Source organism: Pezoporus flaviventris, unplaced genomic scaffold (assembly GCF_033815535.1).
Source record: "Pezoporus flaviventris isolate CSIRO_AGI_PZ_B2104156 unplaced genomic scaffold, CSIRO_AGI_Pfla_v1 ptg000006l, whole genome shotgun sequence".
Classification (NCBI taxonomy): domain Eukaryota; kingdom Metazoa; phylum Chordata; class Aves; order Psittaciformes; family Psittacidae; genus Pezoporus; species Pezoporus flaviventris.
The window spans coordinates 11,177,677-11,202,643 of NW_026892554.1; the positions used below are offsets into that span (position 1 = coordinate 11,177,677).

Here is a 24,967-nt window from a genome sequence, read left to right on the forward strand (position 1 = left end):
ACCGAAACATTCTTAAAAACCTAGCCCTTAGTAACTTAGAAGAAGTCTCTTAAAAAGATTCTTTAATCACTTTGATAGAAATTGCCCTCAAAGAATTAAAGTAAATTGTAACATATTAGTAAAATTGGTATGCCATAATACTCATCCCTCAACTAACTGGAGGAAAGTATTTAAAATCTGATAGAAACTACTTCACGTCCTTTACCAGATAAGGAAAGCTTCCTGCGGCCGTGAACTGCATAAGGGAGTATGTGAGCTCTCCTGTGCCTGTAAAATTGCAGTAGTTAGTTTTCTTGGCTCCCAGAGCACACAGGTACTATTATATCACTATATGGTGACTGTTTATAATAAGGTTGTCTGTGACCAGTCCATTCAAAGATTTAATATCTCAAATTCAGATCCATCCTGGCAAATTATTATATTGGCACAGTTCTAAATTTCCATCTGTGACAGTAATTCAACAACCTGTTTGATAGACTACAGTGCATTGCACTGGCATAAGCATAAAGTCATACTTTTCTCTTGATCTTGAGACAAATGGAAGATTTCATACCACTTAAGTATTTGATAACAGCATCAGATAGGGGCCTTTGGGAATGCTTCACTTTCCAATTTCTCTGCTACAGTTCACATAATTCTTATTTCGCTTTTATACGTATTGGTGTCATGAGGTTTTGATGAGCTCCATAGAAGTAAAATACATCAGCAACCTATAGCAGAATATGTGGACCCCTTCAAAATCTGGAAACAGCTAGTCTGTGATTTATAGATGTTTGAAAACATGTATATCATCTAATGGGCTTAAACAATGACCTTGTTTACGGAAGAATAGTGTTCCCTGTAAGGAGGCAGAGTACCAAGGTAGAGATTTCTTCTATAGGTTCATAGAGGTAGGGCACTCAGATAAAGATTAGTGGGGGTTTTAATATTAGACTATGGGCTGGGTAGCAGAAGCTGTATGTGCAAATAAAGGGTTTGCAGCTCTTTTTTATTTTTGTGGAGGCTTTACATTAGGTTGTGTAATATTGTGATAGGCAGACTCAGTTTGCAAGCCTTTTTTTTTTTTTATTCTGCATTGAGTTTATGATAATTTCTACTCTTGATGGTGCTGTTCTCTCTTAATATTTGTAACATAAAAGTTACTGTGGAACATTGAACTCAGCAGGAAATTTTAGAACTGCCTTGAAGATCATGAAGTTAGAACAGCACCAAGATTGGCTGTACCCATAATGGTATGTTCTAAAATACATACAAACCCCCTGATCTTAGTAAAGAATTTGCTATGTTTTTTTGCTCTGACTGAAACAATTAAGGCTAAAGTGGTGAAGAAATCTTTTCTTTGCATAAAATACTTGTGACGTCAGCTGTACTGCAACAGAAACTGGAGAGAAAGTACCAAAGTTGACTGAGAAGATGATTGTTTTTTACCACACAAACCAAAACAAAGTGCTTCTGCTGTTCCTAACTTGGTCTTTTTCTGCTGCCTTAATTCCTCTGTGACTATCAATGTATTCTTGATTCATATATGAATGCAAATGTTTTTGTTAGAACAGAAGATGCAAAAATATATTTCTCCAATGAAATTATCTATTTAATGTAAATAATGCAATTAGCTTCTTTTGAGTATAGAAATGTGGATCTGTGGTTTTAATATAGCTCAAAAACCATTCCAATTATTTATTCCATACAAAATATGAATTTTCACTTATACTTGAAAAGTAATAACTAAGTTGGATACCTTAAATTGGGATATTTTGATGTGTTTGCGCTCTTAATCCTGTATCTTCAGTACAATAAATAGAGAGCAACATTACTACTAGACAGATATTGGTAAGATACAGATAAATCATTCTGACTTGAAATTCAGGAAGACATTAATAGTGGATCAGGAATTTGTGCCCAGTCTGTATTATTGATGTTGTAAAACCATATCTTAAAGTAAAAGCACATGGATTTGCAGAAGCAATAGTTATTATTTGGCATCTTTTTAAATTAACTCCTCAAGCTATTGATAGGCATCAGTAACAAAATAACTTATTTTAGTAGAGCCAGGCTTTTACAAAAGGCATGTATTTGTCCCTTTCCTAATATGGGTCTTTCAGCTCTTGAGCAAACTTTTCCTAATGAATCACAGGGTTAGATATCTTTTCCACTAGTCAGTAACTTAACTCCTCCACAGCTGGGCAATATTTTTTACTTTCAACAGCAACTATTTAGACTATTACTGATAGTTCTCTATAGTTCATCAGTAAGTCAATATGAATAGAGCAGTCATATTTTTACTGTTGAAGAGAGCTAATGCTGTACTTCTTAATAATTACTTTCTTATGTTCCTTACATCTCTGTGCTATTGAGAAAGTTTGAATCAGACACCATGCTCACAGAAAAAGAAATATTTTTTTCCTATAGAGATCTGTATTAATGAAATAAATATGGCACAGTCTGACAGGGCTCAAATTGGACTTTTTTGTACACCACCACCTGTGAGGTGAATTGCAGCACATGTGATTACAGAGGATGATATATATTACTTCTTTAGGGATCCACTAATAGAGGCTAGTTTGGGATGCAGCTGTCAGATAGCTGTTAGGAGGAAATCAAAGAAAGAAACCATCCCACTGTGATGGGTCTGGATGGGTCTTTAACTCTCAAAACAGGAGCTATAACTAGCAGTTCTACTTTGCTAAGCTGAGTTAAACTGAAAGTGCCCATAGCTGCACTGTTGAAGTATGAACAAGCAGACACTATAACAAGCTGTGATCCAAAATCTTCAATATTTACAGTGCTGTATACAGGCAGAAATATCCTGCATTTTCCTGCATCACCCACAAAGGGGTGATCACCTGCATTTCAGTTTTGGAATCTGCGCATGTAATTCAGGAAATAAGGAGGATTCTTTCATGTGCAATTTGTACAAAACTAAAGTTTGTTGAATTTTGTCATATATGGGTAAGGAAACCCCAAATAAAATGGTAACACAGACAGAAAAAAGTGAATAGGTAATGTGAAGAGGGAGAAAAGGAAAAAAGATTTCTGTAATGGAAGTCATGCATTTTAACTTAGCCCTAGCAGGAAAGAAAAAATTGTGTATCTTATGGATACAAGATGATCACTTGCAAGTGATTAGGAGAAAGTCAGGAAATATGGTTTCTATTATTTATTTTGTCTCACACAGTTGCATAACAGTGGCTACTTGCACATTTTTAAAATATCATCTGAAGGGATTTCGAAATGAGAGTACCATATATATGCAATGGGGTTTAGCCTTAAGTAGTGCTTTTTGAAATGTCTCTTGAAACGTCCCTAGAGTACTTGTCAGCACTTCTAGAAAATTGTGTCTGGGATGTCTACAGATCCTGTGTGGAAAGAACAGTGCACAGAATACGTACTCGTGTTTATGGAATATTTTGTTCTCTAAGAAGAAAAAGCGGGATTAATATTTCGTGTTATTTTGGCAAATAGAGGTGTTTGTTGCATTGCAAATGTTAAACAGTTCAGAATAATTCCTCCAATAATTTCCTCCCAATAATTATAGTAAATATATCTTCTATCACTAGATCATTTTCTGCTTAAATGCTATAGCCATTGGAACTTGCTTATATAATCTGGATAGATCAGAGCTTGGCTATTCACCACCTTACTAAATTAGGGAGTTCATATGTTATGAATCACCTGAAAAATCCTACTTTTGGTCTAGTTTGCTCTAATGTTAGTTTTAGGATTTTGGAATAGACCAGTTTTGCTTCCAGTGTTCCTTCTGGAGGAAACCAGCAGTTCAAGAATTCTTATTAAATAATTCATAGAATCATAGAATCATAGAATAGTTAGGGTTGGAAAGGACCTTAAGATCATCATTCAGAACGTGTCTTTCTTAGAACAGTATGATTAAAATACAGGAATTCAAATTCAAAACTCTGCATTACTTAGCTAAAGAAAAAAAATTGCAGAGCATGATTTCCTCAAAAGATGTGGTAATAGTTTCCTAGAAAGATGTGGTAATCTTTTTTTCTTTTTCCTTTTAATTTTCTTACGTTTAGTAATATAGATTGAATTTCTCAAGTCACACAAAGATGCAGTCAGAAATGAAGGTATATTAAGTAATTTTAGCTTGGTATTTACAATCAACTAGCCTGAGTACCACTTTGTTAATTAGAATGTTCTGATTGAAATTGGTGTATAAGAATTTAAAAGATTGGGTTTATTAATAGCTGTATTATTTTCATTCCTTAACTCCAAACGCATTTAAAGGGGTAAGCGTGAGGCCTAGGACTCTTGCCATTTACTGTATAATTTGACCCCGCTCTCCTAAGGCTACTCTCAAAATTCATGAAACGTTTGACTTTCTTTGAATTAATAAATATTAACTACTACAAACGCCAGTACCAATTCACCCAAATATATGGCTGTTGCACTGTTGGTAATGTAAGAAAACATGCCAGACTGTTTGTCTTTTACAGCCTCAATAAGAAAACTTCCTTCCTGACTGCTGAAACAGATGCTTAGACAGAGTGCTCAGCACTTCAAAATGTAATCCCTGTACTGTAGTGGTACTGTAGGATGTAAAAGAGAGCGAGAAGTTTGGCACACCTGTGTAGTTGATTACATTAGTAAGTGGGAGGAAGAAGGGCACAGCCCCTTGTAGCTGGCTAGCAGTGAGAGCAGAGGGTTCATTAGAGGGAAGAGGCTCTCCATCTGTTTCCCCCACTGTGATTTTCTCCACATTTTCTATCATGTCACTTACCTCATGAGGTAGGTGGTAGAATTTGTTTCCTGAGTGGATGAATTGTCTTCTTGGAATCATAATTTGGACATAAGGTATAAAAAAGTTTATTTCTTTGTTCTAACTTGTATACAGTGGTTGAGAGTGCTCTAAAGAAAACTAACTTGCCCTGGAAGTTATGTACCTTTTTATTTGGTTTGGGGTTTCCGTCCTTGTTGGAAATATTCACCAGGATCTTCATGCTCAGTAAAAATTATGAAAGGTTACGTTAGAAGAATGGATCTTAACTTTAATTGGAAGAATGGCATTTTATACCTACTTAGTTTAAAAATAGTCCCTTGAAGTTGTAACTAATTTAGCTTTTGATTACAAACAACATTTATAATCAGAGTACTGGTTTAGTATTTGTCATACTTGTAGTTCCAATATGTTGTCAGAGATGCGCTTAGTACATGGCAGAGATTTTGTTTTGTACTGGTAGAATGTGGTTTTGGTAAGATGGTGCTAAACCAATACAGGCAATAGTGCTGGGTGGGGAATTCGGTTGGGAGGAATCTCACTTTAGGCACAGGTATTTATTCCTGTCCTTATGTAAAGGTAATATAACAATTTTTTTGCTGTAGCATTGGAAAGTGATATGGCTGTGATGACTTCAAGGATTCTCAGATGCAGTTTCCCTGCATAAGCAAATGTAAAGGAAGATCTTGTACTGGCTTTTCCCACAGCAGAAATCAGTTTCTTGTTGCAAGGTGGCCATAATAAGCAAGTCTTGTTATTTGAATAATTTTGTGCTGCGTATACATAGCTAGTTGTCTAAATCCTTGTAAGATCTCACCAATAAGCTCTCAAGAACTGCTTGGATTTCTTTGTATTATCTTACACATTATGTGCAGTCCCTCAGCTGCGTAGGCTATTCCAAAGGAAATAAATCAGCATGGTAGAATTGAAGTTGCTTTTGCTGGTGAGAGCTGCACTTTCCAATTGTACTAGTACTGGCTGCACTCTCTAGGATTCAGCTATCCTTCCTACTTTACTTCAGAATTCTGTCAGGGAGTACAACTCTTCTTTTCACAATGGCTTTTCTGCAGAAACTATGTAAGCACTTAGCTAGAGCCATGGCTTTCCCAAATCCATCCTCTTAGTGGCTAGCTGGGGAGCCTGAACGTTGCCACCTCAGGAGTTCATGTGGACCACGCAAAGGGAAGATCTGTCATTACAATGCGATGCAGTGCATGTGTTCTGGAAGAAGCTAGAAGGCTCTTGCAGCAAGCATCTTCACACACCTGGCAAGCATCTAAAACTTCACATTTGCCACTACATTGGTTACAGCTGCTGTGCACACAAACAGCCCACAGAACTACAAGATCAAGTCACTTAAGCAGCTCTGGAAGTTCTGCAGAGTCGCAGCCTTTCAAAATACCTCTCAACCCCAGTATCTTCAGCTCTAGATAATAAGTATGTTCATCTAGAATAGTTTCTGTCTTTAACAATAAAAAAGTTGTTTATTTTGTTATTTTATTTTGCTTCAAACAGTTACTTCTAATTGAAATATCAAATTCCACTTGACATATAAAGGTCATAATAAAAACTTCTAAAATTAGCACAGGCTATTAATGAAAATATGCTGCTTGTTAGCAGGTGTGGGGGTTTTCTGTTTTAAAATACATTACCTTCTAGTTAGAAAAATATCAAAATTCTGAGGTATCAAAATGGCTAAGGACAAGTCCGATCAGTTTCTTTTTATAGTCTATAGCACCTCCCAGTGTCTATTAACACGTTTAAAGGAAAGCAAGCCAGCTTACAAAAAAGGGGAGATAAGGCATGTATGCTATTAAAGGTAGAAGTGCTAATGCTAGGAAGCTCCTTCAGAAGAAAACCCCACAGGTAACGTGGGCACTCAGAAGTGTTTTGATTCAAGTGACGGAGACAAGCGGTGTTTGTTAGTCCCCTGTTGAAGTTATTGTGGTTATAAATGCTATGAAAGGGTTCATGTTTCTGTGCTTTCCTTTACATTGATTTATCAGTGTTCTGACTGTGCTTAATTTTGAAAGACTGCATAGTGAAGGAAAAATTTACTGGTATTAACAGAATATCTAGACCTTTTAATCATTTCACCCCGGTTTTGAATTGCCAGATTCCCATTATAAATTTAAAAGAACAAATGCTCAGTTGGAATAAGTTGATGTAGCTTTGCTGATGTTAACTGAAATTTAGTTGATTGTCTGATTCAGCCCGTTTAGAATATTAGTCTTCTGTTAATAAACTGTGCAGGTACTAGATTAACGTAAAATCCTCATTTTGTACTTTGTTTCAAAAGCTAAATAACAGTCAAGACAGCGTATTGATTGCATTGGTATTTTTATAGGGTTTTGGTGTGTTTGCTTGAAGTTGTGGGCCACAGCTGTGAATATTCACGTCCAACTTTTCAGCACCAATTGTTACAGAAGATTTTTTCCGTTTGTATAAATGATGTCATGTGTTATGAAAGTTTTAAAGTGTGACAATTCAGTGCTATGATTGTTAACCTCTATTATGTTATTGCCATAGGAATTTTCACTGTTAACTTTTTCTTACTGACGTTTCTAAATTACATACACCAGAAGGCTAACTTGACCTTTCCATCAGCTCCTATTCAGAATAAAAATTAAAAATAAAGTCAAAGGTCGAAAAAGACAATTGAAATGCATTTGCCAAATATAGTCATAGACAGTCAATTATGCAATGAAAGCCGTGTGCCACCCAAGAAGAGTAACAGCCTTCATTTGCCTAAACTTACTCTGTTTTGATGAGGAAAGTGCTCCAAAATATACTACTAGTTGATACATCTTGTAGTGTGGAAAAGTATAATTATATGCATTAAGATGTCTTTGTCATCTAAGCATTAAGGAACATAGAGAGGAAAACCAGGTTTGTTTGTACTCTGGGATTCTAGAAATCTGAAAGAATCACTTTCAGATACTCAAACAATACAGAAAGCTGGAAGCTGGAAAGGGAGATATTGGTTTTGTTTTGCAAGACTGTATAAGGAATTAGGGTTTTTTTTGCCAAACTGTGTGCCTCTATGAAAAGTCGCTGCTTTAAATTTCGTCTGAGCTCTGTGTTTAGTTTTTCTTTTTTTCTTTTCCTTGCTACTGACGTCAGTTATATTAGTTATATTCTATTAGTCAATTGATATTCTATGATAAAAGTATCTAATATCTTCAACATTAGCACACAGTTCTTTTGTAGGTTTGGAAGCTTTTTCACTAACAATTTTTAAAGCTTTTTACCCAGAGCTGAATAATTATTTTTCATAGATGCACAGAGAGTTTGAAGAATTTTCCCAAAGTCTGTAAGCAAATTGCTTAAAACTTTGGATTAGCCTCAAATCTCTTGAGTCTCAGGTCAGGACCACTTCAGCACATTTCTTCAGGATGGAGCAATAACTGCTTAATGATACAATACTGATTTTTTTTATTTTTGTTTTTCTTACATTCAGAAGTTCTAAACAATGGGGGGAAGAAAAAGCTGTGCGGGAGAAGGGGCTGCAATTTATCTTTTTTAATGTATCCTGTAACTGCTTTTGCAGTTGACTGCTGAACTTGATTGATGGTTCCCTTTCTCATTTCTGATCAATCTCAATGTTTTTCACAGCTCGTATTGAGTTTAGCTCTTACCCCAGTTTTGAAGCACAGACAGGAAGATGACATACCCTGTTGGTGTATGTTGTGAGTCTGCTGCCTGTGCCCAGAGGTTTGATTCTCCCCTCACAGAGCTTACGCAATCATTTTGTATTCATGGTGAGAAGAAAGAAAGTATAAACTGCTACTGTTCTGACTTTACACATATTTTTCAGTTGGTAAATGCCATGGAACAGACAAAGTGATGAATAGTTTTAATTGTGTTTTGTGGTACCCCTGTCAGACTGTGTCAGTTGAGCACTGATCTGGACATTGATGTGTGAGATCTGAAGAGTCTTGCTGCAGCGGTTCAAGACTTTACTCACTTGGTTCTTTTCCGCACTTCTCCCAGAGAGTACCCTTATTGAAAAAGTCAACAGAAGCTGTAAGACAGGTACAACTCAGCTGCTTCTGTTGTCTGTATCTTTGCTAAAACCCATCTTTGTCAGCAGTTGATGGTGAAAGGCTGGGATTTGTGATTAAAATATAGGCAGAGAGTCTCTTGTGCTGAATCTTGAGGAGTGCTAGATCTGCAACCAGTGCTGGACAAAGAGCTAGAGAGATCTGTTATATTTAGATCTAATTAATCACTATAGAGAGAAAGTAATCCTTGGCACTGTAGGCTAAGTTTTGAGAGGTTACACATAAATTGCCAGAGAATTAAATCCCTTATAATTGAAAAGATTAGCAGAATACTAATGTGAAGCAAAGGCACTTTCACATTAGTGAAGGTTTTCTTCTGGAGCCACCGTATTGGTTGAACCAGCAGCCTCTTGAAAAATCAAGAATGCAGTTGCAAAGGCAGACTTCCTGTTTGGTTGGAACACACCCTAACTGAATCCCTAACTGAATATCAATACCTGCCTTGAAATAGCTGATTTTCAGATACTGAATATTTTTGCTCCTCTAAGTAATATATATTTAAGCAACAGAAATAAAAATTTATATAGTGGCATAGCATGCATAGTCCAATATCTGTTTTACTCGAAGAAGTATGTATAAAATGCTCCTGGAAATAATTTTGATTTCTAAGCAAGTTTGAGTATTCAACTACTAAGATGCATATAAAGTTTATTTTGTCATGATTTAGAGTTTAGGTTTGAATAAAACAGTTGCTTTAGTATTGCTGAAAACTGACTTGTTGGATTTTGATCAAAGTAGAAGTATTTTGCCCAGAGAAAAAAATTGAAATCAAGATTTTGCCCAAGATGTCAGTAGACTTGTTTTTTTTTTCTCTCTCTTCCCCTCCCTTCACCCCCTCCCCCCCCCCCCCCTTTTTTTTTATGGTTGGTTTTATCCACTGAAAAGAAGAGGAAATAGGCACTTTCTGCCTTTAGAGCACACATGGATCGTGATAGGATCAGACATCTTAGGATTCAGGTTCCAGGAAGGCTTTTCTAGTAACTTAGAGACTCTTTGAAGTCTTTAAAATGAGATTCCAAAGGCAGCAGAGCGTGGAAAGTCCTAAAGCATCATCTAGTGCTAGTTGTAAATCCTCTTGATAGAGTCAAAACAAACTCTGATTTTTTGCTGCCCTTTTTTTTTCTGAACAAAATTAAATAAAATCTGTCAAAATTCATAAGCACAAACTGAAAGGAGTAAGCAAGCAGTAATAAGGAGAGATTTATTTTCTCTCAAAGATGGAGTTAACAAATTGCTTCATTATCTCCCAAGATTTGTTCAGTCACTCTCACTTTTTATAATCATGAATTCAAGAAGTCTGTTTTGTGTGTTAGAATATTTTACATGAACAAGATAATTTTTTTCTTGTTTTTTAATAAAAAGCATGTAGTTTAGGCTTGGACAGAGGATAGTAAGTGATTGTCAGAGAGAAAACTATTTATGAATAATGGCAGACAGGTTTTTTTTTGGGGTGACCTATTCTCTTGGGAGCTTCTTAATTCTTGCTTTAGTTTCTCAGTATGTGATTCTCAGTTCTCACTCTGCCTTTTAGTGTTCAGAATGAAAGCAAAGCTGTCAGGTACAAAGTGATTTCCTCTGCTTAGTGGAGAGCACTGTGCTCTAATTTGCTTACCTTTCTCCTGAGTTACCACCTTTATGTACACCATAAGGCTCTACTGCTCTCTGAAATGTGCCCAGAAAAATATTCTTTGGATGCCTAACAAGGGCATCACTGTTGTAAATGGAATTCAACAACTTGCTTTCACTGAAACTGTACATTGGATTAAGCAGTTAACTTCTAATGCATTTTGAAACAAGTGAATTATAAATACAGAGTAATTGCAATTGGTGAGTGAGGATTTGGTTCAATGTTTAATTTTGTCACGGAATTTCAGGCTACATATATATAATACACCAGCTTTTGAATTAAAATCTTAAGAAATTTTAACACTTTATTTTTGCTTCTCCTTTCATAGGATGTGTATATATGTTCTGTAACTTGCTAGAGAAGTTTGAAATACAAAGACCCTAATTCCTCACCATCTTGGCAGTCTCACATTTATAGTCTTGACTGATGAGAGAAGCTCTGTGAATTCTGGCACTTGCTAGAATTATGATGATGATATTCTACAGACATTTCTCAATGTGAAGATTGCTCTTCACATTATTCATGTTCACAATTCATGGGCTGAAAACAAGTAGTTGACTCTGCCTGCAAAGCTGTCAATGGAGCTTCCTTTATGAAGCTAAGTTATGATAGTTAAAAATATGATTTTAATTTTTTTTCTTGTTAGTATCACATGTTAGTGATACAGAAGGGAAAAGGATTCATTTTGTTTATTATGTAAGTGGAAAATGAGGGCAAAATAAGAAGACACTTCTTGGAGCAACACTTTTTGTACCCATTGATTAATTTGACTGCAACTGTTCTAGGATTCCATCCTGGGAAACAGGTATGATTTCCCTTTTACTAACTTTCAGAACTAGAAATTAGAGAACAAGAACATTTGAACACCCAGGTTAATACATCTTTGTAAAGGTTATGATTTTTAAATCATGCTTTTCAGAGCCCCTGGATACAAGTATCCTGTTTAGTCTTCTAACGTTAAAAATTCTGCTTAGGGAGAGTGTATCATTCCAGGTGGGTTGGGGGGGGTGTGTGTGTTTTAGTTTTGTTTTGGTTTTTCCCTTACAGAATAAATTATTTTCTTTATAAGTATTTTAGTAGAAAGCCATAAACACATCTTCAGGCAGGTTGCTCACATGCCCTTTTGAATAGAGAGTATGACAAAAAATGTTTCTCAGAACACTATTTGTTTTTTTAGTTTCTCAGAAAATCCAAGTTATCAGTGTTCACATTTTTCCAGTCCTCCTTGTCTAGATTTTCCTATTCTACTTGTCCAACAAAAATCATTTGGATATTATTTCCTAGTATACAATAGATAAATTACATCAAGAGACATAAACTTAAGATGGTGGGAGACTTCCCACATACTTTAGCTAAATGTAGTGGAGGCAAATCATCATAGCACACATCAGTTACCAGATAAACCATGCAAGTATTGATTGTTTTTTCTCCTGATACTTGTTGCATTTATCAGAAAAAGAATTCAAAACTGTTTTCACTGCAATATAAATGGAAAGGTTTAACAACACTAGGTTGTCTTTCTGTAATTTGTAATAGTTAATTACCATGACTAAATATTCATAAACTGTTCAGAAAAATACAGGAAAATGGATTGCCATTAGCACAAGATAATCTGATATCCTCTAACGGTTTCACTACAGAACATTTCATGGTGTCATTAGTGTGCTCCAGCATCCTACAGAGAACTGAGAACCTTTACTTTACTAACAATGCTTTTACTTCAGCATCATGGAACTAAAAAAAAGCAAATTTGTACTTATTCATTCCCCTGTGCTGTCATATCTCTGTGAAGTGTTTGTAAATAATAACAGAAACAACAAAAAAAAAGGTACTGTTGGTATTCATTTATCTCTAAAAATTTAGAAGAAACAATTTCAATAGTTAGCATCTGTTTTCCCAGTGATTTTTATGGGAACAACATTTCACTTCACAACTAGCCCTATAGATCTCTATTGTAGCAATGTCCTGAAACTCAATGGGAGTCTTCTTGAATATGGACCAAATAAATTATTTGGCTGCTGGCCATGTGTTTTCTTTCAGAGGAATATGGTTATTCACTACGTAATAGTGCAGGAAGAAAGGAGACATATGGAAATAAATTTTAAAAGAAACAGTAACATCAGTCAATGAGGTTTTAGCCATGCAAGTTGCCAAGCACTTAATGTAGTCATGAAGGCAAGAAATAAATTATGAAGACCACTAGTCAGACGTTTAGCATGCAAAAGTGCTGTTCTTACAGAAAATAATCAGTCAGCTTCAGTTGAAAGCTGAATTACACTAACAGTTATTGAAGTTTGATTTATTGATTCTTTTTGCTGCTGCTGTTACAAAAGACAAATAATACATACAACCTACACGAAAACTGGTTTTAATAGCATCCTTGGAAATATACTTGTCTTTTCAGTTGGCTGTAAACACTAGACCAGCATGTCTCTGCCTCCTTTTCCTTACAATTTTGTTTTGAAATATGCAATATAATCCTATATATTTTCCTGTTGTATCTTAATAATGATATTTCAAGTGGATGTCATGTTTTCTAAGTAAACATTATATTTGTAATAACATGAAAGCCAAAGTGGCAAAAAAAGTGACTGTAGAATTGATGCCTTAAAATGGAAGATAAATGTTTGTGTGAAAAACACAGATCAGTACAACAATTCTTGTACCAGTTCAAAACTTGTATTTGGTAAAGCTTTGCAAACTATTGTATGTCCATTCTCTCTAGATGAGTCATGGTTTTGGAAGAAAGGGGAAAGAATATTTTTTTCAGCATCATGATCATTGTAATAATGAACTGCAGAAACTATAATAGATTTTGTTCCTGGCTTGGCAAACTATCTAAAAGATTTTGCAAGAGAGTTTACATAATTCTTTCCATTTAACTTTCTAGTATTGCATATGTTTTAATTGTTAACTCTAACACACCAAGGTAGTTTGTAGACTATATAAACGTGATTTAATGTTTCATAAGTATTTTATAAGCAGAATTTGTGGTTATACATTTTCATACTTACAACCTTAATTCACTTGTTAAAATAGGCTCTGTGTTTGCTAATAGTTACCAGCTGTAACTAATACATTAGCAGATCTACAATGTAGTATTTAAAATGACGCATTTCAAAATCAATAACAAATGTCCTGCTGTAGGACCAATTGGAAAACTTGTCTTATACAATGCTCAGTACACTGTACAAAATTCTTTTGAAATTAGGATAAATCAAGGAATAGGAGAAAATGATGTATAACTTTCTAAAAACTTAGATATAGGAAAAGCAAAAATATTACTTACTGTAGTTGTTGTTTGCTTCTCTTGTCCCTTTTACTTTGCCTCGCTTATCAATCCTCATATACCACTGAGTTCGACAGAAAAGTCTTCTCACTCTTACATCCCCCCCTTCCATATAATCATAGCTTCTGGTGTGTCGCTCAGGGCTGGAACAGTTCACATTTGTAGCCATTTGCTCTGGAGTCATGTCATTGCAAGCTAAAGATATAGTGCCCATTAGAAAGATAATGTAAAAGTATGATCTGTAGAGCAAAATTGGCAGGATCCATGTCAGTATCCATTTGTGCATTATAGTGCAGTGTTCTGGGTGTTCATGAACAACATAATGAAAATTAAATCTCAAGTAGACTGTTGCTCTTAGGTCACCGACCTGCCTTCTGTCTTTACGAGTTACAGATTCACTTAAATGAGATTGTTCCCTCTTCTAGAATTCTGATCGTTATTCCTTAATAGTTAGTGGTGAAATAGAAGAGCTTCTTAAATATCTCTTCAGTCAGAATATCCTTTAAAGACACAAGTTATAAAAACCTTTGTTGTCGTGACCTTCTGTACTACTTGAATTTGCTGCTTGCACTGAAAGTAAAAGATCTGTGAGAAAAGGTGCATGTATAAGTTTTATGCTCAATTGTTACAAACTTGCAAGGATACATTATGCTACTGAAAGTTACTATACATAAATGTATGACATGCTGAGCTGACTTTAAAAATATGCAGATGTCTATACAATAGATATCTCACACAAATTTTTACATAAACAGACATTTAAACTGATTGTAAACATAGTTCTGCCTTCAGTTTTAAGTCCTTGCAAAAGTCCGCTATTAATGCAGTTGAACTACTTTCTCATGCATGGTATAATTCTGCTGATTACTTCATACCTATATATTCACTATTAGCACAATTTATCACTTAACTTTTCTCTAGTTCAAATTTCAACAGACCTCATAGTCTTAGCTCTGGATTTTTTTTATTCCTACCCTTTTCAGCTTATTAATAGAAACAGTTTTCTGAATGCTTTTTTAACATCTAGCATATACAGATGAAGATAAAAGTTATTAGCCTTTAGAAACTGTTAAACGTTCTTGTAAAGGACAGATAACTTACTTGTTCCTGTTGATAAGAGCTGGATACACAAGTACTCCATTTCTGTTGTCTGCTTTTTGCAACATGAGACACTCTACTGTAGCTACAAACTTTCTCAGCTCAGAAAGACTCCACCAGAATTATAATTGTTTCCATAAATCAACACGCTGGAGCGATGGTGTGTATGTGCTTATGCGTGCGCGTGCATGTGTGTGTTGAGCCTGTTGTTCAGTCCTTTTCGATAAATACCTTTGCTGACCTCACTTGGAAGCAATTAGAATTTAACCAGTCAGCTGTCAGTTGAATGCACGAACAAAAATAAAAGGAGACTCGCATTGTATCGTGTCCAGTGGTCATCAGAGGGAGCTGTGTACATAGTTTATACTTTAAATCTCCAAGAATCTACTTTCTAAAAACATATATTCTGTGGTATGTGGACAGAACTGCTTCACATACTAGCCAGTGTTTCTGTGCTTGGTTTAGGTCAGCAGTTATCTGTCCTTAAGAAATTCCTCCTTCCTCTCTTTTGTACTCACACATTTATCTCCATTTGCTTTCAAATCCCTTCTGCAGTTCGGTGGATTCATAGTCTGCTTAGTGCCTTTCTGATGGATATGAAGCATGTGGGTCCATTATGTACTGTGGAAAAGGGTGTGCTGGGGCCATTTATAGATCATGCAATAGATCTTTATAGCATGAGATTTTTATTTCATCAGCCACTAGGTGAAAATGAGACTGTATATTTGGATGTTCAAAGACCTGTTCAAACACAGTCTTTATCAGCATGAAGGAAAAATTACTTCTACGTAACAGTCTAGTTCCCTAGAAGTGGCCACAATGCAAGAAAAACTCTTATGCTGTATATCAACCACTGGCTGAGCTGCAGACTTAAAATACAGGGAATCAAAATAATGGGTAGATATTCCTGATTTTCTGCTTCTATACGCTTATTTCGATCTTTGGCACCAGTCTGCTACCCAAAGTCTATGGTCCATTTCACCCTTAAATTCTGTTGAATTTCCAGTGAATGTATTTATAAAACACAATGGAGCTAATTTTTCAGTACCTCCTTATCCTGTTTGTTTCCCACATTTTTGATGTGCATACACCTCAGACCCTTTTGTAAATAATAGCAACAAGGAAAGTTTGGAATTAACCCACATATTAAGAGTAGTTTGCTTACCTTTAGTAGTCTGTGCTTGATAATATAATGCAGTTTATCATTCCCTGCATTTATTCTCTCACTCCTTCCTCTGTGTAAAAATTGAAGTAATGTAAGAATGAAGTAAACTGTAGAGACAGTTAAAAATCATAGGGAGTACATATGTGCCACCTTGTGGTGAGGAGGACATAGGTGAATCGGGCTTTTTCACAGGAAGGATCCAAAATGAGCATGAAGGTGTACGGCACCAGGCAACCTTTTATTACTCAGCCTTTCTTATACACAAACACAGAATGCATCATGTCCTTCCTTAACATTCTCAACTTCATTCTCAGCTCTCACTTGGATTAATCCCATTTGTCACTCACTTTGCATTCATCTTTTTACCATTTTCTCTCAAAGTCCAAAGTTGATAAACTTTTCTTATGATTGTCTCTATTTCAGCATATTGGGCTGTTCCATATAATTTGTGGCTCAGCCTACTTTTCCTAGCTCAGCAAAAGGCTCAATATATGCACCTTCCTGATATGGAAGGTATGGCGCTTCAGCTCTCAAAGGCTGCAGTAGCCACACAGAGAAGCAGCTTTTATGAAGTTAACTCTTGTAAACTGTGATTCCAGCTATTTCCAGTTTGACTTGTATCTTGTCAACCCATGACCACTATCCTGACAAAAACTGGGGACTGAAGTGATTTATCCCAGTTGTGGATTTTGCCAGTACATGTACTGGCTTTATTTCAGTGCTCTCTGATCCATTCCACAGTCAGAATTCAGAATGATAGCAATGAAAAAAATTCTTGGTATTCAAAAGGCTTATCTGTTGTATATTACAAAGAAAGCAACCAAGGATGAAAAGTGATCTGTGTTTTACTCGGCAAAGTGGGATGCAAGTAGAAATGTTACTGTAAATATTCTGGGTCTTTAATGTGCAATACCAACTTTCACTTTCAGTCCACACTGGTTTTAATTTTTCTTTTTCATTGCTAACTTATTGTTTCTGACAGTTAGTAACAGGAGAAAAAATACATACCTGAGGATTTGGCTCCAGAAAGCTGGAGCTACTCGTGGTCCAGGCATAGGCATGTATTTCTCTTGGCTCTGGAAAAAAAAAAATCACTTGCTGTGTGTTTTTTAAGCGGTGACTCAGTTCAGATCTTTAAGAAATTTTATATTTAGAATAAATGAAAATCAATTTAAATAAGGCTCTAGCTCTTAGTCAGTGAACAATGAAGTCAATCTTTAATTACTGCTGATTACATTCATAACCTCACATTTTGTAATTATAGAATAACTTTTTTCACAATGCTTTAACTGCAGTTTTGTTTAATCACAAAGTTTTATATTGGGCTATACAACAAGTACAGCTGTGTATTTTTTAATTAAATGCCATCTTGATCTGCATATACAAGTCAGGATTCTTTGCATAAATCCCTGATCCCTTGAATGATCCAACCCACTTCTGTTTAAACCCAAGCATAACTGATATCTTCACAAATTGAACTGGTTTAGTTTTATGGAAGATTTAGCTTGACTGGTATGTCTTCCTCTTATCTTCTTACAACTATACATGCCCAAGGCTCTGCAAATCCAATCCCAAGCAAGTCTTTAATGATATGTAGAAGTTGTCCACCTAAAATTCTAATGATTTTGCATTTCTTTGTCACAATTGTATTTGAAGATTTGTGCTAAGCTATCAGGACCAGATGAAACGTGCAAAGTACACATGCTTTAATATTTAAAGCTGCTTCTCTTACGTTAACCCATGCATCGGTTCCTGCTCCCTAGTTAATAGACAGTTGTCCACAGCATTGCTACAGTGAACTTCCTGAAAAGAAAAAAATAGAAATTAATTGCAAGCACTTTTCTTCCAGTTATGAAGATTATGCATAGGCCTCCAGTTCAAATAGAAACAGCTTAATAAAATCTGTTCCCTTTTCCCTCACATAGGAAATGAGTTTTTGTCCTTTTAGATGGAAACAGGACTATAGGGATCCATGCTTTCCTCATCTCAAGGCAGGCCTGTTGAGATAAGTACAGCCCAAGTCTGGCATTGTGTCATGAATGCAACCTTAAAAAAAAACCAAACATTTTGTCTAGCTTGCCCTCAGGGCAACACATATCTGCTAAGAAACTCATTCTGTTGCTCCTTGTTCCCTGATCCAGTTCAAATTTGCTTTAGAACATCTTTCAGAACTTCCAGAATTTAAGACAGTAGGAAGATAAAACTCTCTGTATTGGACCTTAAACCTGAGATGTTGGGTTTTATTGCCCCGTGGCAATAGCTAAAATGGGATTGGAAGGTCCTATGGAAAAAATTCCGCAGATGTGATGATGCTAAATGTTCCCATGGTTAAATCCTTATCCTTAGTTCACTGATCTCGGAAATCAGGCTTAGATCAAGGTTGATCTTTGCTGCATGCAAAAGATACAAAACAGTGCTACTGCTTGTGCATTTCTTCTGTCAACATTGATCTGTGAAAAACACTGCAACACATGTCCAAAATAAACTTGTATAACAAGGCGGTAAAAACAAGAGAGATGAATAATATGGCACTTCGGTTCAGGTTTGTCTTTTCAGGTTGTAAACTTAAAAGTAAATTTCAGATTAAAAAAATGTAGTTATGAATCCTTTGTCTGCCTGGCTATAAGAATGTCTTTCTGGTTTTGGTAACTGGTAATGGGTTATTAAAATCATATTGAAAAGACAAAAATAAGTTTTTCCTTGCAATTTTCAAAAAAGATCCCTGAAACATCATTCATTTCTTTGTTTCCTCCTATTCATCCAGATCATATTGAGCTGATTTAAATCTACAGGAAAATTGGAATGGGATACAATAGATACTAAAAAAAAACTCCAAGAAAAAACCCACTAAACTATCAAATAGTTGACATCTATGTAGCAGCTTCCTATTTTTTTGTTAGTTAGTGATAGCAAATGTGTTTTATACAGCTTATTTTAGATAAACAAAGGCTGGGAATACTGTAGCTCAGTCAGTAAGAAACTTAAAAGGTTAAAGCCATGCAGGCTTTTTTCACTAGGACAATGGAGTATCATGATAGTGATTTTTTGAAGAAGAATAAAAAAAGAATGCAGGGGCAGTCGGATGAATCCTTCCTTTCAGAATGGAGCTTGTACAGTGTGGGGCTATGATAAGTGTCCTTATTTTTCATAGTTTGATAACCCTCAACTTCAGGTAATCCTATTTGTGGTGATATTGGGGCACTCAGACTGTGGTTATCCTAACCTAAAATGCCACAGAATTGAATTGTAACTGTGCATTTTTGGTGGAGATTAAAAAAAAAAACAAAACACCAAAAAAACAAAACCAGACCGAAAACCCAGAGCCCAAATGTGCAGCATCTTTTTATATACACAGATGGTTGGATCAGTATCAGCTTTAAGCCCTAGATCTGTGAAACTTTGCAGAAAACTATGACTTTCCATGCAATCATTAAATTTTATATTAGTAGCAATAAATATAAGGTATTCATATTTAGTTTCTAATTCAGAGTGTAGCTATATATAGGTACAAGTATGGCATGTAATTTGCACAATCAAATCTTGAATTATTTATGTGTTGTTTTTTTTTAATTTAGCCACTTTTAACCCTTCACCTAGGTCCATATAAAGCATAACTAGAAGTGTAACTTGGTGGCTAAACATTTTATGGACCATATAAAAACAATTTACTAATAACCTCTAAGTCAAGAATTAAGCTTTATTGCCATGAAAATATATATCCATTATTACCATGCCTGTCTGCTGTTCTTTTAATCCTAGAAAACTGTTTCAGTTTTTTCTAATGGGAGCCCACCTGAAGGCAGATATTGGAGGACAGATTTCAGCTTTTTTGTTAATTGTTTTGAAATCTTGTTAAACAAACGTTGATTGAGAGTGAAAAAATATTCTCTTATTCAAATATTTGTTTATATCTCTAATTAAAACCTAGTCATGGAAAATAGCTAGACTGTGCAAATTACACAGTCCTCTCTTTGACCTGCACCACAGGTTGCACTCTTTGATTAATCCACAATAAAGCTGAAATTACTAGCAGGCTTCCAGTAACTACCTGTTGGCATCTAGTTAGATGGCTGTGCATGAAGCACTGCATTTTCTGATACAAAGATGCTACCAGTTAAAGTAAGAAATAAAAAACTGTTAAAAGGATTAGTAAAAAAGTACAGCAAGTATAATGGCACATGGCTTAACATCTTATATAGATATAGACCTGTACATGATGAAAAGACTTGGAGTATCACCTAGTAGTAGGTAACCTTACATGTGTCTGTGTAAGGTAGTCTATGACTCATTTGAGAGTGAGCTGGGTGGGCAAAGAGATAGTAATTGCTCAGAATTTGGGGGAAAATGTTTTGGCTGGAAGTGCACTAGGATTTCATGAGAAGATTGGGACTGAGCACTCCCAGGAATGTGCAGAGGAAGAGAAAAGCCAGCACTGAAGGGAGAAAGTTCAGAAAGGGAACGGGGAAAATGTGAGGAAAGGACAGGGACCTCAGTATGGAGGTTGTGAGTCAGTAGACAAGGAAAAAAAACAGGAACACTTCCAAAATCCTTAAGTGAAATGAAGCTTTGCAGAAAAGCAGTTTCTTCAGCTGCCCTTGGGCCTACATTGCAAATCTTTTGCCATGGCCCCAAATGTTATGTGCCTCTGTATACTTACAGCTGCTTTCTACAGCTGTGAGTTTCTCCAATTAAACAGGTGTGATAGATGCAATACATACTGCCCCTATTGCATACTCTCACTGTAAAAATGCTCCTGTGAAGGAATTTTAAAAATCTAAGCTCACACATATGTATGCTCTATGTTGAAAATTTATTAATGCTGTGATGTAAAATACTCCAACAGCACAAAATGCAAGTTTTCAATCTCGTCCATTAAATCAGGGAGGGAACTTGTGAAGAAAATGATGATGACAAAAATTAGTCTATGCATACTCGGACACAACCAAACCAGCGTTACCAAAGTAAGCTTCTGGCATTGCCATCTACTTCAACAAGTCCAGGATTTCATGTGAGCTTTAGCATGAATTTCTTCTTTATGATTCTGTTATTTGCAAGTAGTTTAGGTCTTGAGATTTACCTAGACGTTTTTTTCAGTGACTGGCTCTTTTCTATATAAAGTAGGCAATAAAGCAGGTTGGTACAGTCAGTACAAACAAATATAAAATAACAGAATGAGAGACTGTATGCGGCAGAAGTGCTACTGGATTTCTACAGTGTACTTAATACTTGGTTTTAGGAAGCAGCTGGAGTAAGACCTTTCCTAACCTTCAGCTAATTGTATGGTCTACTATTACACGTGTTCTAAAAGCAAAATAACATAGGGAAAAAATGCCCTGTTCCTGTCCAAAGCTGTGCAGTTTTCAGAGAGTTAAAAATTCACCAGCAGATTCAGAAAAAGAACAATTCTCTGTAATGACTACATTATTTATTACCCATCTGACAGAAACACCACTTAGTCACAAAAGTGTAAGGTTTTCCAGTTGTTTACTATTTTAATTATAGATAAGCATTTGCTGAATTGAGGAAATCCAATAAAAGTGTCTTTACTAGAGAATCTGCATTTGTAATTAGTTTGCAATTACTATGATGAGCTCCACCATGTTTCCTCACTTACTGGTAATGAAGTCCATGATCTCCTAATAAATCTGTGTGAATTCAGGCCAGAATAATAATTTGATAATCTAGTAAGGGTGTGAAAGGAGGAGGTAAAGTGCTAGGGATCTGAGTTCATATCAAGTGCATGGTTAGAACAAGCATGTCAGCATTATTCCTGAGGTACCTAGTGTGAGCATGGACTGGTGAGACAGATTTTCTAATTATAAAAAGAAAAAAAGAAAGTGTTGAAGTACCTTTGCATTCAAAGTAGCAGGGTAAAATTGAGACTGCCAAAACTGCAGAGTTTTTTTCAGAGCTCATGCAAGAGAATTAAGCAACATATGACACTTGATTTCAAATTGACTGTAATTTAAAGATGCCTACACTGAGAATTACCAGATAGTTGATATTGTGAGTAAAAAAGCACCATCGTTCTCCTCTGTACATGTAGCTTTGTAGATCGAAGGAGTGATCTCTTCTGTCTGTGAACAGCTGTACTTCCAAGAGTTTAAATGTCTCCTGCTGCAGCTGTTGCTCTGTTAGATGGTTATTTGTCTAGCTTGTGGCATCAGCAAGGATTGAGTTTTGTCAGCAACTGATGAAGGTCAGGCTTTGAAACAGATCTTAATCAGAATTGATGTTGTACTGATGTGCCTCTTTACTCCTGGCTTACTTTGCTTATCATGACTATCACATTACTAAAATAATTTTTACCCTTTTAACATTAATTCCAGTTGCTGGTTTTTCACACTTACTTTTGACAAAGTCTATCTGTTGCATCTAAAATATTCTCCACCCAAACCTAAATATTGCTGTTATGTGAAGCTGGAATGCAGAATATTTGGGGGGGGGGGGGGGGGGGGGGAGGAGGAGAGAGGGACAAGCTAGGACAATAAGGGATTTGCGTATTTCTTTCTCCCCATGGGAGACAGCTTTTTAATCCTATAAAAAAGGAGGGAAAACTTGATCGCCTGATAGGAATTTGTCTAGTGTAGTGGTAATTTCTCCTTATCACCTTTTTATGATACTGGGTTAAATGCATTTGCAGCATCTGTCTAGTTTGTATCTTTTGCATCTCTGTTGGCTCGGCCATACTTGATAGTGCAACAGAGACCTTTTCTGTAGGAGAGAGAAAAACTTTTTTGATCTTACTTTGTCAACCCTCTTGCTTCAAAGATTTAAATGGTACAGATTGCCTGTCCCTGTACCTTATGGGTGAAAAACTGCGGCAGGTACGTGAAAAACAATTCTGAGGAATAGGTGTCGTAAGAATGTTAGGTATTCACTTAGGCAGTAGAAATAATGTGATTTTGGAGGCTTTTGACCACAAATAACAAGTCCATAAAACAATTCATAAATAACTAATACTCTGAAAATTGCTTTTCAGATCTGTTCCATAAATATACATACACCACGTTGATTTTTCCAGATACTTTCTAAATGAAAATAAAGCCCACCCTTTTTCTTCCCTAGAAACAAAACGTTTTGTGAAAACTTTTTTTCACAGAGAGTAGGAGTGTATCAGCTGGAGTGCTGAAGTTAACATACTGAACTACATCATGCTGAGGTGCAGAATGTGGCAGTCCCTTAACATGGCAGTCAACTGAACAAATTTGGGGTTTGGGGGTGTTTTTTTGGGGCTTTTTGCTGGTTTTGGTTTTTGTTGTTGGTTTGGGTTTGGGTTTTTTTTGTTTGTTTGGTTTGGTTTTTGTTTTTTGGATTTTTGGGGGAAGCGATTTTATTTAATTTTAATTTTTTTTAATCCAGTTGACTGAAAGCCACAGAATAAGAAGGTATAAATATCTAAGAAAAGTTACTGGGAATTCTGATATGCAGGTTTTTGCTCATTAACCACATTTCAATATAATTCCTCTCTGAAGAGCATGCTGTTTATTTGTTTGTTTCATAGCATTGTTAGACATGAACAATACATTGGCAGTGCCTGGTACAAATTCTGAGTCTCTAAAAAGTCTCTAGTGAATAGTTTATCAAACTTAACATGTATTCCATAATCTGGAGTTGCAGATTAGTTTTCCTGCTTGAAAAAATGGGCTTTGCCCTTTCTGATTGTTCCTGCTGGTGACTAAAACTTTCAGTATCTTCTCTTGATTGAGAAGCCTTTGGAAGAGACAAGACAGCTGTCTTAAATTATCCTGAAAACTGGGGGCTTGTTACAATTCTGACTCTTCTATGAGGATTTGATGAAATTCAACAAGGGCAAGTGTAGAGTCTTGCATTTGCACCTGGGGAAGAACAACCCCATGTACCAGTACAGGTTGGGGGCTGACCTGCTGGACAGTAGTGAAGGGGAAAGGGACCTGGGGGGTCCTGGTGGATAGGAGGATGACCATGAGCCAGCAATGTGCCCTTGTGGCCAAGAAGGCCAATGGCAACCTAGGGTGCATTAGAAAGAGTGTGGTTAGTAGGTCAAGAGAGGTTTTCCTCCCCTTCTACTCTGCCTTGGTGAGGCCGCATCTGGATTATTGTGTCCAGTTCTGGGCCCCTCAGTTCAAGAAGGACAGGGAATTGCTTGAAAGAGTCCAGCGCAGAGCCACAAAGGTGATTAAGGGAGTGGAACATTTCCCTTATGAGGAGAGGCTGAGGGAGCTGGGACTCTTTAGCTTGGAGGAGACTACAATACCACCCACCAACTGATAATACCCAGCCCGACTCTGGCAGTTACCGGGTAACTCTCAGTTACATCCTGGGCTTGATGTGCTGTGGTATGGAATACCTCTTTGGCTAGTTTGGGTTAGGTGTCCTGTCTCTGCTTCCTCCCGGCTTCTCCTCCTCCCTGGCAGAGCATGAGGCTCAGAAAATCCTTGGTCAGACTAAACATTTGAGCAGTAACTAAAAACATCGGTGTTATCAGCTCTGTTTCCAGGCTGAAAGTCAAAAGCACAGCGCTGCACCAGCTACTAAGGAGAAAAAATGACTGCTACTGCTGAACGCAGGACATTCTTATATTGGGATAGTTGTTAATTATAGTTGTTGATTTGCGCAGTTTGTAGCATGAGGAGGAGGAAGTATAGGATCACAGAATTTATACAAGAACCCCAAAGCTTCCATTACAAATTCCATTAGAGATGTTTTGCTCTGTGGACATACTGTTTCTTACTCCTCCAGAGGAATGCTTGCAATGTCAACTCAAGGTACTTCTGCCTCTTTTTTTCAATGCAAGGGGCGAAGAATTTTACTTAATACTCTTCTAAGGTTCATTGTTACAATTTTAAGCACCAGTATCTCAAACATAGAGGAAGATGTCTGAGAGAATGGAACTTCGATTCAATAACGGTCTTTGAACATCCACAAATACTGCTTCTCATGGTGGCTATTGCCTGGGTATGCAGGCTTGATAAACCTTTGCATGAGGGTAGTGATGGTTGGCCCA

The 24,967-nt window shown here is 36.3% G+C and overlaps 1 protein-coding gene and 1 long non-coding RNA gene across 10 annotated transcripts in view; one reads left to right on the top strand and one right to left on the bottom strand.

Annotated features, from left to right (window-relative positions):
- FGF7 (fibroblast growth factor 7) overlaps positions 1 to 17,681 on the bottom strand; it is a 32,607-nt gene extending 14,926 nt beyond the window's left edge. Inside the window, exons 1-2 of one of the 4 annotated variants that reach the window (XM_061446916.1) lie at positions 14,820 to 17,681; positions 13,719 to 13,913 (exon numbers count right to left, since the gene is read on the bottom strand). In XM_061446916.1, the coding sequence (XP_061302900.1) occupies positions 13,719 to 13,913; positions 14,820 to 14,859 (235 nt within the window). In that variant the 5' untranslated portion in view covers positions 14,860 to 17,681. Of the gene's footprint in view, positions 1 to 13,718; positions 14,304 to 14,819 lie in introns of all 4 variants that reach the window. The other 3 variants (XM_061446913.1, XM_061446915.1, XM_061446914.1) reach the window with 3 other exon arrangements.
- Positions 1 to 24,967, top strand: part of LOC133265956 (uncharacterized) — a 119,662-nt gene that overhangs the window by 29,207 nt on the left and 65,488 nt on the right. The window contains exon 4 of one of the 6 annotated variants that reach the window (XR_009742196.1): positions 11,076 to 12,165. The exons of 3 other annotated variants lie outside the window; for them this stretch is intronic. This is a non-coding gene — a long non-coding RNA (uncharacterized LOC133265956). Of the gene's footprint in view, positions 1 to 208; positions 2,355 to 5,808; positions 6,478 to 11,075; positions 12,166 to 24,967 lie in introns of those variants that run through there. 2 more of the 6 variants (XR_009742192.1, XR_009742198.1) reach the window with 2 other exon arrangements.